At 38.3% G+C, this 16,405-nt stretch overlaps 1 protein-coding gene across 3 annotated transcripts in view; it reads left to right on the top strand.

Moving 5' to 3' along the window:
- The window catches only part of STK3 (serine/threonine kinase 3), a 124,218-nt gene that overhangs the window by 3,845 nt on the left and 103,968 nt on the right, over positions 1 to 16,405 (top strand). For 2 of the 3 annotated variants that reach the window (XM_064648000.1, XM_064647992.1), the window contains exons 2-4: positions 3,073 to 3,153; positions 3,590 to 3,718; positions 6,807 to 6,921. In XM_064648000.1, coding sequence (XP_064504070.1) covers positions 3,073 to 3,153; positions 3,590 to 3,718; positions 6,807 to 6,921 — 325 coding nt within the window. Of the gene's footprint in view, positions 1 to 3,072; positions 3,154 to 3,589; positions 3,719 to 6,806; positions 6,922 to 12,353; positions 12,589 to 16,405 lie in introns of those variants that run through there. The other variant, XM_064648009.1, reaches the window with a different exon arrangement.

Genomic DNA, 16,405 nt, shown 5'->3' on the forward strand with positions numbered 1-16,405 from the left:
CTGTTTTAAATGTTTGTGTTATGAAAATAGGGGATGAATGAGGGAGAGAGGAATAAGACACTCTTTCTTTCTCTCTGATCGTTCTTGAGCCCTTTGTCTCTTCATTTTGCCTCCTGACCACTCCTCCCATACCCCCAGTTATGAAGCTAATTCTGAAGTCTTAGCTGTGTTTCTCTATCCTTAGTTTTAGTTGCTTGTTTTTAACCAACAACATATTTTTAATCTCTTCTTTTTGTATTCTGCTTGGTGCTTTGCAGCCAGTTACACTGGTTGCCACCTTCTTCCTTGTTTCTCATGAAGTTTTCATAAACGCTTTCTTTATTGCAACCCTTCGGGGTATATCGTGTGCTGCTCTGTAGTTCAAGAGCTGAATATTCTATTAAACATCTAGAAACAGAAATCATTAAACAGTTTGAGTCATTAGGATATTTCTATGGCTCAAGGAACTGCGGTGTTAATACTGTCACTTGAACACGACACAGTGTTTGTGAAGGAATGTGAGGTGCTTTGAGCAGTGTATTTGGTGATGATATTCCTGAGGTGGACATACATTTCTTCCTGTAAATAGGTTTTGTATTTAACTGCTATAGTGTTAAGTACACTTTGATCTCATAAAATGTTTGTCAGAGTTGGGTATTATGAAAATAATTTTAAAACTACTTCTTTGCTCTCCTGGTTGCCTCTTAAGTACTCCAGATAATCTATTATTTGACAGTGACATTGGTTTTGATCAGTTTATGGCTGTTTGTGATTGTTTCCATAACTTTTCTCAAGCACTCCCCATGCCTTGGGATTAATGGAGACATTTTGGTATGGATTTTTTATTTTTCTTTCTCATTTTAGCTCATTTTGGTGAGTAGATGGAAGTGTACTCTTTGTAGGCATCTCTGTGCAGGGTTACTGTATGTTTTCCCTTTTCTTGCTGTTACTAAAAAGTTCAGTCCCTGTACTGTTCTGTTGTGCACATCTTCTCTTACGCAGCTCTTCAGTCAAGCGAGAGACTCAGCTAAAGGTCGTGCTTTTTATTTTTTGGGGTCTGCTTGTGTCATAAACATACTGCGTGTGCTTTTTGTTGGTGGCAAGCAGGGGATGATTGCAGCAACTTATTCTTGAATGCTGCCTTTAAGGCTTGCTCTTCAGAGAAGAACAAATTTTAAACAAAGAAGCAAAGTTAATTACTTGTTACTTTAATACTTATCTGCAAAATATTTTTTCTTCTTTTATTTGTCTCCACTGACACTTGTTCAGTAATGAAATATGTGCTTCCTTGCAAGATTTAAATTCCATCTTTCTGTTTTCTATTGTCAAACCAGCAGAGTGACTGAAAAAAAACCCAGATTTGTGTTCTTGTGTTTGATTTCTAGGCCACTTTTGTGGACTTTATTTAACTGTTCTCATTTGAATTTTCAGCTCTTTTTCTTCTAATGAGTTGTGCCTTTCCTTTACTGTGAAGATTTTTATTTTCCCTAAACACACATGCTTTCAAGCTTCCTGCCTGTTTGCTGTAGCAAACTACATGATCTTTGCTCATGCACCTTTCCTTACTGATTGTGGATGCTTTTTGTAAACATGTGCACCTTTGTGCCTCCTCCTTGCCATTGCTTCCCTTGTTTAACACCAATCCATATGACCTGTGTGCTTTTACAATTACTTTAAAATTTTTTCTTTACTTACATGGTTGGCAATTAGAAGTCTTTTCTGACTCAGGGATTCCCTCACTGATCATGTCACTTTAATTTTTAATAATACTGTATATCAAAGAATTGCATCTCCTCATATGAAGGAGTTTCTCTTTGATCACTATTCTTCCCATATTATGATTGGTCAGTCTTTTCTGTCCATGCCCTCTCCCCTTCTTCTATTTTGTATTAATTTCCAGGAAAGTGCTGTGGGATAATATTTTCCATAAGTTCTCAATGATCTTCTGTGTTTCAAAGTTGTTTTTTTTTTCTTTTCCTCCTCCTGCATATGGAATGCATTGTCTATATCTAACACTATGGCACCAGCTATTCTTCAACTCATCTTCTGCTTTAATAGTACCCTTGGCTATCATGTAGAGTTAACTTGTTATTTCAATCTTGCACCAAAATTCCCTATAATTTTTAGGGTGAAAGATTTGCATGTTGCAGCCAACCTGCCTTGCTGCAATGTAAATATTTGTGGTTATATTATTTTGTGGTTATATTTTTCTGTGCTACGTTCAGTGTGTTGGCTCCATTGCAAGCTTGCAGACAAGTTGTGTTCTGAGATCTACCAGGAGTCTAGAGGGCTGGATAGATGGGAATGCTGGAGACTGGCAAGGCTAGGACTGCTTGTAAAGGACAATGAATAGTGGTAAGAGAGGGTTGAAGATGCTGGAAGAAATCATTGGGTATCGCTGAGTGATTTGAGACTGTGTGAGAGAGAACTAAGGGCAAAATATGGTGGTGTTATGTAATGAGAGATTTTGTTGCACCTGTCCCTCTGTACATTCACAAAGATGCAAGAGGGGCTGTCCCAACAGCCATTACAGTGCTCAACTGTTGGAATTTTGGTGTTTTGCTGCCACCTGCGAAGGGGAAGTCCTACCATGTGCTCCCAAAATCATCTTGATTCGGAATTCTGCTTTTAGCAATGTCATTCACTTGCTTATGCGTGGTACAGTTTAAAGAAGTGAATACTTCATGGGGGTGAAGAATTGCTTTATACTTCCTTAGATAACAGCCTGGCATTCTCTAGGCAGTAATGCATGTGTTGCTTGCTGGCTGCTTTTTGATGGAAGGTGAACTTTACTGTATTTTTTTGTCTGTTTCTACTTTAGCAAAGGAAGTGGTTTGGGCAGTGAACCCATCCCATGCTGCTTTGAATAGAGCAAACATTAGTGGGAAAGTAATAATGACAAAAATTGTCATAACTTTATCCATCTTATATTACAATTGATTAAAATTTTATTGCTACACGTCAATTAAGTATTTTCATTGAAATATATTTTTCATGATAATCTTTTTTTTCTGTCTGCTCACTTGTGTGAAAATTTGCTTGAGTTTTGTCCTCCTTCTCCAAACAAATAAATAATTTTTGTCCTTCTTTTAGCAAACTGAAAAAGCTAAGTGAAGACAGTTTAACAAAGCAGCCTGAAGAAGTCTTTGATGTTCTGGAGAAACTTGGTGAAGGGTAAGTTCAGCTGTTTATAAGGGGATGGGATCAGAGGGAAACAGTACATAAAGCATATGTTAGAATATTAAGTTACAGAGAGAGTGATTGTAAATGTCCTAAGGAGTACTTCTAAAGACAAGTTTTAATAATAGAGCAAATGCATGCATCAGATTTCCGCAGTCCTCAAATATTTAATGCATTTTTGATATCCATTGTTTGTTAACACAGCAAAGGTCCTTGCATCTGTACTGGAATTAGGTACTCTAAATCTTGGCAAAGATGCATTCTTCAGAGGCACATCTTTCCTGACATCCCAGCAGAAATGATCTTTTTGCACCCTGAAAAAACCCTTAAACTTCTGCATGAACATATGGCTTCTGTGACTTTTCGTGCATAACAGAAATGAGAAACAGTTTGCCTTGTTTTTAAATAATATTTCCTCTCTTATTTCTAGGTCTTATGGTAGTGTGTTTAAAGCAATACACAAAGAGTCTGGACAAGTTGTAGCAATTAAACAGGTCCCTGTGGAGTCAGATCTTCAAGAAATAATTAAAGAAATCTCTATAATGCAACAATGTGACAGGTAGGTATGACATTTCTGTTCCCTTTCGAAGAGTCTACGTGAAAATGTATTTATACTTGTGCATATAGCTGAAATATATGCAGCTGCAAACTTTTTTTCGTGAAAACATAAATTGTACAACACAGACTTTTAATTAAAGGAACCACTTTGCAGACTTCCTCCTATCCTTAATTGGGATTGAAGGAAGTACAAATAGTGTACATAACAGAAACTGTGGAAAGAATAAATACTCAGCTCTGCTTGGAATTCTCCGTGCTTGCTTCGCTTTACTTGCACTCTCAAGCTCAAAGGTTACTGTTTCCTTTAAGTATCTTTGTGAATTCTGAGTTAATCTGTTTCAGAAGATGAATAAAGATGTTTCTAACACAAAATTAATTTTTGGCAGTTAACTTTTCTTGGTTGCCTTTTTTTGTGCAGGAACATACATTTTAGAAGGTGAACAGTCTTGTAGTAGTTCTGGTGGACTGTTACCTTACACTTGTTCATAAATGACATATCTTATGATGGCTAGTCTTGTAGAATTCAAAGCTTGACATCAAGCATCTTCAAGGTTGCAGAAGTTACTTTGCATTTCCTGTCATCTGTGGAGTTTTGGGCTGTAACTTCAAAATCAGATTTGCTAGTGCCAGTTTTAATTCATGTCTGATCAGTGGTATGAGAGTCTGTTTTTGTGACTTGAAGTGCAACCAGGAAAGTTTTGCAGTCTAGTTAGGCAAAACTTTCATTAAAACATTGATTACTTTAGTCATTAACTTAGTGAATTGTATTATAGCAAGTGGTCTGTTACTTCTGAGTTGTGTTTGTGCTTTTGTGGTGTGTCTGTGTGAAGTTCTGTCTTTAACTGAAAAATCTGTTCTTGTTTCACAGTGATCAGCACTCGTCTCAAATTTAAAGATAATCCTTTCAATACAGTTTGAATTAATTCAGATTTGCTGCTGAGTGTTATGTTGAGGTGTTACATGAAGCTTGATTGTACTGCTCCACAGCATCTTAATTTCACTGCTCTACAGGGTCATGAAGGAGAAGTTTCAAATATTTATCCTTAAATATAGGGATAGAGACCTCAGAGTACATTGTATCTAGCACATGAGAATGCAGTTGTTCTTCAAATGTTTTTAGAACTTCTGCCTGCAAACCTGATCTGAGCATTTGTGACGGATGAACGCAGTGGACCTTGTAATTCATTCCCCTCTGTCACTGACTGCTCTGAATGCTGGAAACTTGTTAAATGTGTAGACAGGAGAATGAGAGGAAAAGGAAGAATTTGTGGCTTTTTTTTTTTCCCCTCACACATTCCACAAAGATGTCTAGTAAGGTTGTTTCAGGTGATAGTAAAAGAATTTGGGACCCTTGAGTTCTTTGGGGGGCTCCTCTTAATCCTTTGCATCCCGGTGAGACTATTTTTTTGTCTGACCGACCAGTTGAGTTTTGTGATGGGTGCAGATGAAAAAGGAAGCAGCAGTCTTGTTTGTCTGCTTAGCTGTGGAACTAGATTTGATACCCAGAGTAGGTCCTCAACTCTTCCTGCACCCTGAAGAAAAGTTAAAATATGTTTGTTTTGGTTCTTCTTGTTGCTGTGTTCTAAAATGAAGCAGAGGGGATAAAAATAATTATTTTCACTTAGATGAAGGAAGACATTGGATAAGTTGGAAAATGGTACCTTATAAATTCTCATAAACACTTCTATCACTTGACCCCACAGCAGCCCTTAGTCGCTGCACAGGCTTGAGCCGTGTGAGCTGCCTGGAAGCAGTGGTGAAGGTTGTAGTTTGTGTATGTCTGCAAGTACTAGACCAGGATTGAAATAAATGCTTAAAACAAATGTCTGTAAAATATACTGACAGAGAAAAGAAGTGGTGACACTGGAGAATTTTCTAAAAGTTTCACCTTTTTTTCTATGCTATGCTTCTTGTGGCACTTTCATTCTTGTCTTAGATGGGCCTACTCAGCCTTATTTTTATGTCCTCTGTCCTGTCCCTCTTTTCTCTGCCCTTGTTCTTTGTTTCCTGGTTTGCTTTGAACAACATACTTCATTTAGTATCTACTGGACATGTACTGTCGTGTACACGTTCAGAATTTTAGATCACAAACTCTTCCTTCACTGGACAAGATGCAGCGATTCTCTGGTTGAAAAGAAAGTTTGGGCTGCAGCTCTGTCCCATGTTTTTGTATATATGTCATGTGCCTTCGTGCAAATACAGTGCTGTGCAGTACTGACGGGAGGGATGACACACTTTTTAGTACTTGATTTTCACCTGGGATGATTCCACAGATATTACGGGAAGGTACTGAGTTGTTGCAGCATCTCCAATAAAAGATGATTAAATCTTAACACTTTACTCTTTCTTTCTGCTCCATGCCCATTTCTAGCACTAGCTGTGCTGTATGTGCTGAAGCTCTTCTAAGGGGAAAAATATATATTCTAAGACGGGCAGTTGATCTGGGAAAGTCTGGTCTGTGTAGTTAACTGGGACAAGGTTTTAAGCAAATGTGAACAGTGTTTTGAGGTTGCACACTCGATGTTTTGAAAAGATCACCTTGTCCTGATTGATAATACCTATTTTTTGCTAGGAATACTAATGCAGTGTAAATCTGGCAAGAGACTGCCACAAAAATCAGTGGGTTTACTTCAGAAGTAATAGTAGCCTTTCTCACTTAATGAATTTATAAGGAGAAGGATCAGTATGTCGTGCTTGTGAATGGTAGTCTTTTTAAGAAGGGAAACATTCAATAGCTTTGTTAGCTATTGAATAGAAGACTTAAAATTTGAGAGGCCTTAGAGGAGGGAAAAACAAAGCTTTTTATCAGAAGACTAATGTTTGGAAAAACTGTATTTGAAGAATGCTGGAAACTTGTTATATATATATGTATATATTATATGTAGTAGTGCCTTTATAATTTTATTAAGTAGTCAGATTGTGCTCTAGCAAGACATTGGTTAAACTAATTACAATTTTAAAATGTATGTAATTGCACTTGCTCTTTAGCTTGTTAGTGTGTGGCAAACTGTAATTTGTAACAACAGTTGTGCTAATGAATTTTTTTCTACTACTAAATTAATCTATTTATGTAACTTTTTTTCATCTAGTCCCTATGTTGTCAAGTACTATGGCAGCTATTTTAAGAACACAGATCTATGGATTGTTATGGAATATTGTGGAGCTGGCTCTGTTTCAGACATAATTAGACTGCGTAATAAAACGGTGAGTTTGTTTTTTTTTAATGACTTAATTTTTTAAATTACTTACTTACTAAAATTAAATTGTGAGTTAAGACTAGAGGCCACAATAGAAGTTGGAGTTATGAGACAAGATCTTGACTGATGCCAAAGGGCCAAGCTGTGCCCTGGTTCCTCAGGAAACAAGCTCATGCAGTTGCTGACTGTCTTTGTGCATTCTTCTGTGGAGTGATCATAAGCAGAAGCAAATGCGTTTTGAAGTATGAAGATCTTGTGAGTTTTTTGAAAATTACTGCTTTGTTTAAGGCAAAACTGTGGCTTCTTCCCCTTACTCCTTCCACCTCACAGTCTGTCAGCAGGCCACTTAGCGCATGTGTGGTTTTGAAACAGGCATAAAATTGTCTTGCTCTCACTCAGCAATGAGGGAGCATGAGAAGTAACTGGCATTATTTAAGGAATGAGAAGGGGAAGTGATTTTCATTAAGGAATGTGAGAGGGAACCAAAATGAGGGTTATATGGAAGTTTCTTAATGGACTTACAACAGCAGTAATGTAGAGGAGGCCTGTAGGAAGCAGACTTTGTTATTTCTAATTAAGAAACTGCTTCTCTGACAAATGTTCTATTGTAGGTGTCAAACAATCTTTAGTTTCTTTGAGTCCTTTGTTTTCAGTAGTGGGCTGTAACATGAGGTATTCCTTTTACCAACAAGTACTCTGAGGTAACACTCTACTTGCTGAGCTACATAGTTTGAAAACGCACCCTGAAATGTCCCTTGCACCATACTTGGGAGCAGAGTGGAAAAGCAGAGGAGAGAAACCCAATGTTTAGGCTTAGAAAATAAGACAAAAAGGAAAACGGAATTAGATTTGTTAGGAAGTGGAGGTGATGTCCAGCCCCTTTGGAAAAGGTGGCTTGTGTTGACCCTGATGGGAGATTTCTGGAGTTCTGCAGCCTTTAAAATTGGTGTTCTTGCAGTTGTACATTATCCAAGGATCAGTAGCTCCAGTAAGAAATGATACAAGCTAGTGCAGAATTAAAAAAAAGAAACAAAAAGCCTCCAATAAATGAAAACCATTTAAACCGGGATTTAGGAAAAAAGGAGGAAACTTGTGTGTGGATTGATAGAAAAGGCTTGAATTTTTAATTAAGAAAAGGTGTGCATATGTATATCTGTATATTAATTACATCAGGCTATCTAGTTTCTCTTATATGTATTTTAGGATATTGGCATAGCAGATACATTAAACATTTGAGGGGAAGAGATATTTTAGTCTTGGAACAAATGCATACTGATGAACAGACAAACTACATCTTCTATTGCTGTTTGTGGTTAAAGTCAATATGATAAAATAACATGAATTCTTTTTTAAGAAACAGAATAATCAGTAAATACATAGATACATTTGATAAAGCTGACATATCTTTTATAAAGGGAAGTCATGCAGTGTGTGGCTAGTAGAGTTCTATAAAGTTGGTGAGGACACAATTAGTGCTGATTGGTGTAAAGTTGGTCTGGATGTGCTATGTATGGAGGGTTTTTGGACAGATTGCCACACCAGAGGCTCTTCAAGAAAATACACCTGTAATGGAGTAAATGGGGAGTTCTGCCACAGATAGGTAATTATTTTAAATTTAAAAAAGAGGGTGTAAATGGTCATTTTGGGCCTACTACGTGGGTCTGTGCTATTCTCTTTCAGAAAAAGGGTAGAAATACTGATGAGAGAGGTTATATTCCTAGTGGTTAAAACTGGGAAAGACTTGAAAGCCTTTTTGGTACTGAGAAAATAAGCACGAGTAAATGTGAAGAAATACATTTGGCTTGGTGAGAGGGGCAAATTCTTTATATTCAGGTTCATGAGCACTTCAGCTTAATGTTTGGAAATAGTTGAATAAGTAAAGTGGTTGTCAAAGATTACAATAGTACCAAGGACTTAGCAGAACTATGGAAGTTAGAGGAAGCTGACAAGGGTGATCAGAAGTAAAGACTACTTCTCTAGAAGGAGATACCAAATGAATTCAGATACTTCTGTGCTGAGAAGAGGTACCTGGAGGGAGAAATATGGTGAAAGGCTTTGAAAATTGTGAGTAGCTCAAAGAAAGTAAGGTATGGGTATCTTACTGTTATTACAAACCAAGAGATCACTTGGGATAGTAGATGTAAAGCAAAAATTTTTTCTTTGCACATGATGATGAGTTATAGAAGTTCTTGTAGATGCTAGGAGTTGGTTTTCAAAAGGCAGCTAAATAAGACCAGGAAAAAATGACTGTGACTGCATGCAAATATTTAATGGCCGGGACAGGAAACCCATGTGCTTCAGATCTCTGGGAAAGTGAAGCAGGCAACTATCACAGTTCGACATGTGCTTACATTCAGACAGGCTAGCAGGCTAGACAGAATTTTTATTCTGGCTTAGGATATGGGGTGTTCTGGTGCCTATAACAAAAAAAAGCAAAGCAAACTTCTCCATTTCTCACTTGCAGTGCCTACGTCTTGCAAGTTTTGGAAGATTTAGGCAGTGGCTTTGGACTTGTTTGTGTTTTCTTGCTCTTTGTGGAACAGTGGGCTAATCACCCAGATTGCTGTGATGGGAAGCTTGTGACTGTGCTACTGGAACGAGGCTGCTTAGAGTACTTGAGCATTCTGTCAATGACCTCGCATTTAAGATATTTATTTATTTTTAAAATGGAAACAAGAAGTGGTTTCGTAAGAAAAAAGTGTCTTCACTTGCAAGCGAGAATTGATTCTTATTTTGTCAGAATGTTTACTGAATATGGTCAGACACATGGGGTTATATATTCTGTAACTTTCCTAAGTTGTCAGATGAAGACTGTGGCTGGGACAAGGAAAAGTTTATTTCCTGCTTCTTCATATGTAAAGAAAAGAAACAAGGTCATTAGGATTATCATTTGGACTTGATGATCTTGATCTTAAAAGTCTCTTCCAACCTAAATGTTTCTATGATCGTATCAAATTAAGTCATAGGAAAAGGTAGATATCTCCTCATATTTGGGGAGGAGACATTAATGTGTATTTGCCCTTGTTGCTTGTCTCTAAAACTAAGAATTTAGTCACCTTCTTTTTCTGTAGCTGTGGTTCCCGTACTTTCTCAAAAGTTATTTGTCTAGAAAGTGAACACTGGGCTTTGCTCTAATTGACCAAAGCCAAGGGAAGCAGAATTCAAAGCTGGGGAAATTTTTAGTGACTGTTGGGAACCTATTCATACAGAGAAGTTTTCAGCTTGACAGGAGCAGGGTCTTGTCCAAGAGGCCCAAGCCACTACTTTGAAGTTAGATGGACCCCTGGAATTCTGCCTGGAGTCTTCTAGTGTGCCAGGCAGATCAGCAGTGCTTTAGCAAGTTTATGATGCCTGTTAGCTCATCTGAGGTGTGGTGTTTATCCGTCTAAGGCAACGAAGCTTAGATCTGGTTTTGTCTGCTTTTCTCAGAGACTGGTTTGGGAGGTACATGTGTCTTATACAGTCAAACACTGCTGCCAGAACAGGCAGTTCTGCTGTTATCCTCCAACCTGACTGATGTGTTCCTGCCTATTCCATGCTTCAGATGCAGTGCTTGTGTGTGGCTGCAAGGTGATCTTGGATAAGCTTGATGATATGACTGGGGGAACTTTTTCCTCTCTGCTCTATCTTCCCCGCTCCCTCACATGAGCTAACTCAGCATGGTAGCACAGTGGCTTGATCTGATGTGAGAGAGACATTAGAAATTAGTAGTGGGGAAAGGGAAGGAAAAGAAGGAATGAGACTGACTTTTCCAGTGGCAACTTGCAATAGAATAAGGTAATTACTATGTGAAGCAACACTTTAAGTCCTGCTGGCAAATGGGGGAATATTTACACACCACCAACCATGCCTCTCTGATGATAATTTAGAGTGCACTTGATCATCTACTGATGGTGATTAACTGAGTCGTTCTAATCTTGACTCTTTTGGGGACCAAATTCAGAAGTTGACAGTAGCATACCATGTGGTGGCTATGTAGTAGGTTTGACAAAATCATCTTATTTGGGTCGGTATTGTAAGTGTCAAGTGTAACAATATACTGCTGTATAGGTAGTATGCTGTTGGGTCCAGGGGTTCTGCATTTATATCTAAAATTGCTTCCTTTATGTGCCAATTTATTTGACAGTTACATATACATTACCCCATGTATTCTTAATGATTTTCTTCTGCCATGTTTTCTCAGCTAATTACTTTTTTCATGTGTTTAAGTTCCAGTAATTCAAATGAACAGTGTATCTGAATCTCTAGATGCTGTGTTTGAATGTCCTCCTGGTTTTGCTTTCTCTATATGCTACCATGGGGATCCAAGGCAAATATTTTGTTATCTCTCTGGGCTAAAGGCATTTTGCTCATGAGGATGTTGTTTTGCAGTTTTAAGCAGTCATGTTTCTCAGTAATTTCACAGTTAAAATAGTTTCAGTTTGTAGGCCTTTACTGCACTGAAGTACATGTGGTTAACAGCTGTAAATCAGTTATCTAAAGTCTAATAACTCTTACATTTTTTTGTTTAAGTAGCATCTATTGCAGTAGAACTTCCTCAATTGAACCCACATGGATTAATTAGTAGCCAGACAGTCTATACACAAAGACTGAAATTTCTTCTGTACTGGTTGCCTTGCTTAACTGACGTGGTGACCATGGACAAGTCCATCCTGGATGTGCTGCTGACCATGTTCTGTCAGTCAGCATTCCAGGAGGTGAATTGAGTCAATGGGCTGCTCAGCTGTGTTACCGTTCAGAGGCTGATCTTCAGGCCAACACTCTTCAAGTACTTTTCTATGCAGCCAGGCTGTGGAAGAGGAGGAAAAAGTTGATCACAAATGTTGTGGTTTACTTATTCTGTGTCTAGCCTTACAAAGCAAAGTAGTTTAGACTACCTTCAGCAATGCAACACAGATATTCTTCAGTGCTTGTATAATAAAATCCTTACTATGGCTCTGAATAGTTGACTGTTACATAAATACTGGATGGAATTATCTTAATTTTGGGGAATTATTTTTCTTTTGTTCTTTAGGGTAGCATTGTAAGGTCCTTAAAAAATGAGTTGTAGTGTTTGAATCTCGGAATGATAGACCTTTCTTTTAGCCTTGAAGTAAAACTATATTAATCTGCTTGGAAATTAGCTCATAGGAGAAAATTTTCATTTCAGGGAAAAAAAAGTATTTGTTTGTGTGCCAGAAATAAAGGTACATGTTATCCATTGGCTAATTTTCATGAAAGAAGAGGAAGTTGGAGCTATACTGTTCTTCATCTGTTTCCAAAATAACTGTCTATATTACATCCACGTACAGTTGACCAAAAGAGTATTCAGAAATTGGGAAGTTTCAGAATGAAGATTGACTGTGCAGCATCCTCTGGTACATGTGCAGTGGGAAACACTAATTGTCTACTCTTCCCCCTTTTTCTACAGCACTCTGTTAGCAGACCATGCTCACTCAGTGAGGAATAATGTAATAGTAAAATAATACATACTCTCAAGTCTGGTGTTTATTTGCAAAATACTATAACAGTTGCTCTGAAGACATAATTGTCTTTCCCCAAACTTTGCTTGACCTTCATCTTTTCATTAAAATAAATACTGTTGTTAAGTAGCGCTATGAACATCTACAGGTCAGTTCTAAGGAGAATTGGCTTCCTGGATGATTTTGGTAGTTTCCTACCCATATTACCCAAGGTAGGTACATAAAATGTTGGAGTTCATTTTATGGGCAGTCTTAAAACTGTTGATAGCCACATAATAATAAAAAGCTCAGCATCATATAATTCACTGACTTTCTGTTTTTAAAGTGTGTTTCCTGGAAGAAAACTTACAAAATAGTTCTTCATTTCTAATGGCTGTATTTGCTGGGTTTCACAATCACAGAACCACAGAATATTCTGAGTTGGATTGTTTATATTTGCTACTGATCTCTCAGTAGCAGCTGGGTCACTGCTAAAAGCTGAGAGAGGCTATAATATGTTGAGGGGGAGATAGAATTTTCACTTTTTTTTCTGAATATGCAACTCGACAGCCTGTACAGATCAACAGCTCTCCTTTCCCTCCCCACCTTTCCCCAAGTTTCAGAAGACAAATTCATGGAACTTCTTAGAATGACAGAAGTTGCATCTGTGGTTCAAAGTCAGTTACTCTTTTTCAATCTGAGCTGCTAAAGATTTTTCAAATAAAATGTTTTTAGAATTACTTAATCTGAGCTGCAGCTTATTTTCTCCTCTTGTAAATAAGTCTTGGTATTGCCAGTTTTAAATTGCTGAAACAATAAAATGACCATGTAAACACAGACTACAAGGAAACTTATACTAAAGTCTTCCAGTAAGAGGTAGCTGTGTATATGAATGTTTAATGAGGTCAGTCATCTGTTGGTATCCTATATACAGCTCTTGTCACAAAACACACAAAGTTTTATTCCTGTTATAATAAAGGTTGGAAGTTAAACCTTATTGCCTCCCCCTACTGCTCTTTCCCCTCAAAGAACCTCATCACTGTTTGCCTCGGAGAGCCAGAACTATCAGCTGAATTTTTAATGTATTTCCCATTTGAGTCAACCTCTCTGCATATAAAGTTATAATCTGGGCAATAAAATGTGTTTCAAGTCAAGGAATTAAGCCAAGTTTCATTACAGTCTTTCATATGTATTTTATTTTACAGTAAAAAAAATCTGTATTTAAAGTTGGGATGGATTTATTGCTGTATGTTATTGTGGTGAGGAAGTGGAGGAAATGTAGAAAAACTGCACATAAAAGAAAGGTTACTCTTTTGAAATTGGATGTTTATTTTAGAGGTGCTGAAGGAAGAGATGAACAGTGTGCCGGGGGTTTGGAACAAGTGATAATTTTACTTTGGAAGGGACCTTTGGAAGTCATCTAGTTGAATCTAAGGAAGGGTAATTTTGATATCCAGTTAGTGTTCAGGATCTTGTTCAGATCAGTTTTAACAATCTGAAAAGGAGAAGTAGAACAGTCTTTCTCCCCAGCTCTATGAACTTCTTTCTTCTTGTATCCTTTATGAGGATATTTTTGCCCTTTAAATTGTTTAAAATTGCATTGAAATATCTGCTCTTCTTCAAACAAGACAAAACATGCTCTGTCATCTTGGAACATCACATGTTCTAGCCCCCAGGCACTCTCCAGGCAGTTTTTCTTCTACATCTTCATGATTCCTCAGATTTAGCTAAAACCATATTATTGGAGACTGCCAACAGCCTTTGTAAAGGCAAACTAAATGCCATTGGCAGCTCTCTTCATCCTCATAGGAAAGTGACCAGGTTAATTTGGCACGATTTCCTTCTGGTCAACTTGTGCTGGCTGTTCCCAATCACCTTTTCACCCTTTATGTGTCTAAGAATTAGCTTCTGAGAGGATTTGCCATGTAATATCCTGGGGACTGAAGATGAGCTGACCCGCCTCAGATCATTCTTCTTGCCCTTTTTGAAGATGATGGTACCATCAGGGACAGCCTGATTGCTGTAACTTATTAAGGCTGATAAGAAGTTGCCTTGAGTTGGCATTGGCCAACTTCTTGACACCTTTGGATGTGTCTCATTTGCTCCCATGGACTTGTATTTGTCCAATTTAATAGAGTAATTCCTAACTTGTTTCACTTTGCTAGTAGGCAGAGACAATGGAGAGCCAGAAAAACCCTACTAAAAACTGATGTGAAGAAGATGTTTAAGAGATTTCTGCATAGTTTGTCAATAGGTTGACCACTCCATTTAGCAGCAGGGCATATTTTTTTGGTATTTTTTTCTTTCTGTTTTTTTCCTGCATATGGACCAATACAAGCTCTTTGTGTTATTTGTTTTACAGCCCAGTTTCAAGTTCACCCTAGCCTTGGCTTTCTTAATTCTGCTCCTTAGTATCCAGGCAGTGCTTCTTTATTTGGCTTTAGTTATCTGTTCCTGCTTTTCATATGCTTTGCTTTTCGCACTTGAGCTCAGTCAGGAGTTCTTAGTTCATTCAAGATGGCCTCTTGCTGTGTTTACTTGTTATCTTGCATGGCAGGAAGGACTTCTTTTTTACTTGGAGGAGGTTGTCCTTTATGCTGAACTAGCTCTGCAAGGTCCCATTGCTCTTTAGGGCAGCTTGCCCTGGCATCCCACTTGCTAGTTCCTTTAACAAACTGAGGTTTGCTATCTGGAAATCTGGTTCTGCTATTTTCTTTTATCACTTCCCTCCATAACTTAACCTCCACCATCTCATAGTTGCTTGCCAAGGCTACCTCTGCCTGTTTTGTTTTTTTTTGTAGCCTGTCATGTTGCTCTCCCAACAGGTGTTGAGGTGGTTGACACAATGGCCTGTGATCAGAGGTCTCTCCTGGTGCTGGGGATGACTTCATCTACTTTATCTCTTTGGGTGGTTTGCAGCAGATGTCGTGATGGCATCCACCATCTGAATGGCACCCACATCACCATTTGGTCTAGTCTTCTGATTTTAACATACAAACTCTCAACAAGTTTAAATATTCTATAGCAGAGCTGCATGTTTGTAGTGCTCAAGCCTGCCCATCCTTCCCACTTGTTGTTTTCGAGGAGCCTGCATCCATCTCTCTCAGCATGCTAGTTGTGTGAGCCCTCCCTTTGTGTCTCTAATTCCAGTGACATGGCAGCTGTGCACAGACTGGCAGTTCTTCCAGTTAGCATCACAGACTGTATACTTTTGTACACAGGGTTTCAGTTGTACCCTCTGCCCTACTTCCTCTTAAAGGGAGTGAGAAAACCCTTGGAATCCCATGTGATATGTGCTTCCTCATTCTCTGTTCCTACACTTGCCTGAAGGCTTTGCTTTCTGTTCCCTGGTGAACCTTGTTTAAAGCTCTTCCCACTAGGTTAGCAAAGATACTCTTGACCTCCTTGGTCAGGTAGATCCTGTTTCTCCCCAGTAGTCCTCGTTCCTCTGAGGATCCTGTGTTATTAAAAACACTAATGCTTTCTAGCTATTAGCAGGCCTGCTGGAAGGTGGGTGGTGATCTGCAGATGCTTCTGCTTGAGGCTTTACCCTTGTCTGATAGGATCAAGAAGACTACCATGCTGATCCTTGTTCGCTTATACAGGTTGTCCAAGGTTTCTCTTGGTGGTGCTGTCAGGACCAGGGGGGGTGTTATGAACAGGTGTGTAGTTTGTGAGCCAAGTGATCAGTTTACAAATGTGTTTTATATAATGATAAAGTTGATTTTAAACAGTGACAACAGATAAGCACTTCATGTTGGAAAGGTTGTATTGTTTTAGCAGACCTGTGGTAAGGACTTCCAGTGAAGTTCTTGACCTTATTCACAATGCTTTGTCAGAAAAGGTCTTTAAACAACCAAACTATCTAAATTGGTGCTGATCACAACTATGTGTAGACATGACAAATGCATGTTGTTGTGCTACTGAATCATAGTTAAAATCTGTTTCTCATGTTAGCTGTGCTTAGTGCAGTGCTGAAGAGGCTCTCTACTTCTCTGCATTACTTCTAAGGTTCTGCTTAACATCTGGTTCAGTACTTCACAGATGTCT

Source organism: Pseudopipra pipra, chromosome 1 (genome assembly GCF_036250125.1).
Source record: "Pseudopipra pipra isolate bDixPip1 chromosome 1, bDixPip1.hap1, whole genome shotgun sequence".
NCBI lineage: Eukaryota > Metazoa > Chordata > Aves > Passeriformes > Pipridae > Pseudopipra > Pseudopipra pipra.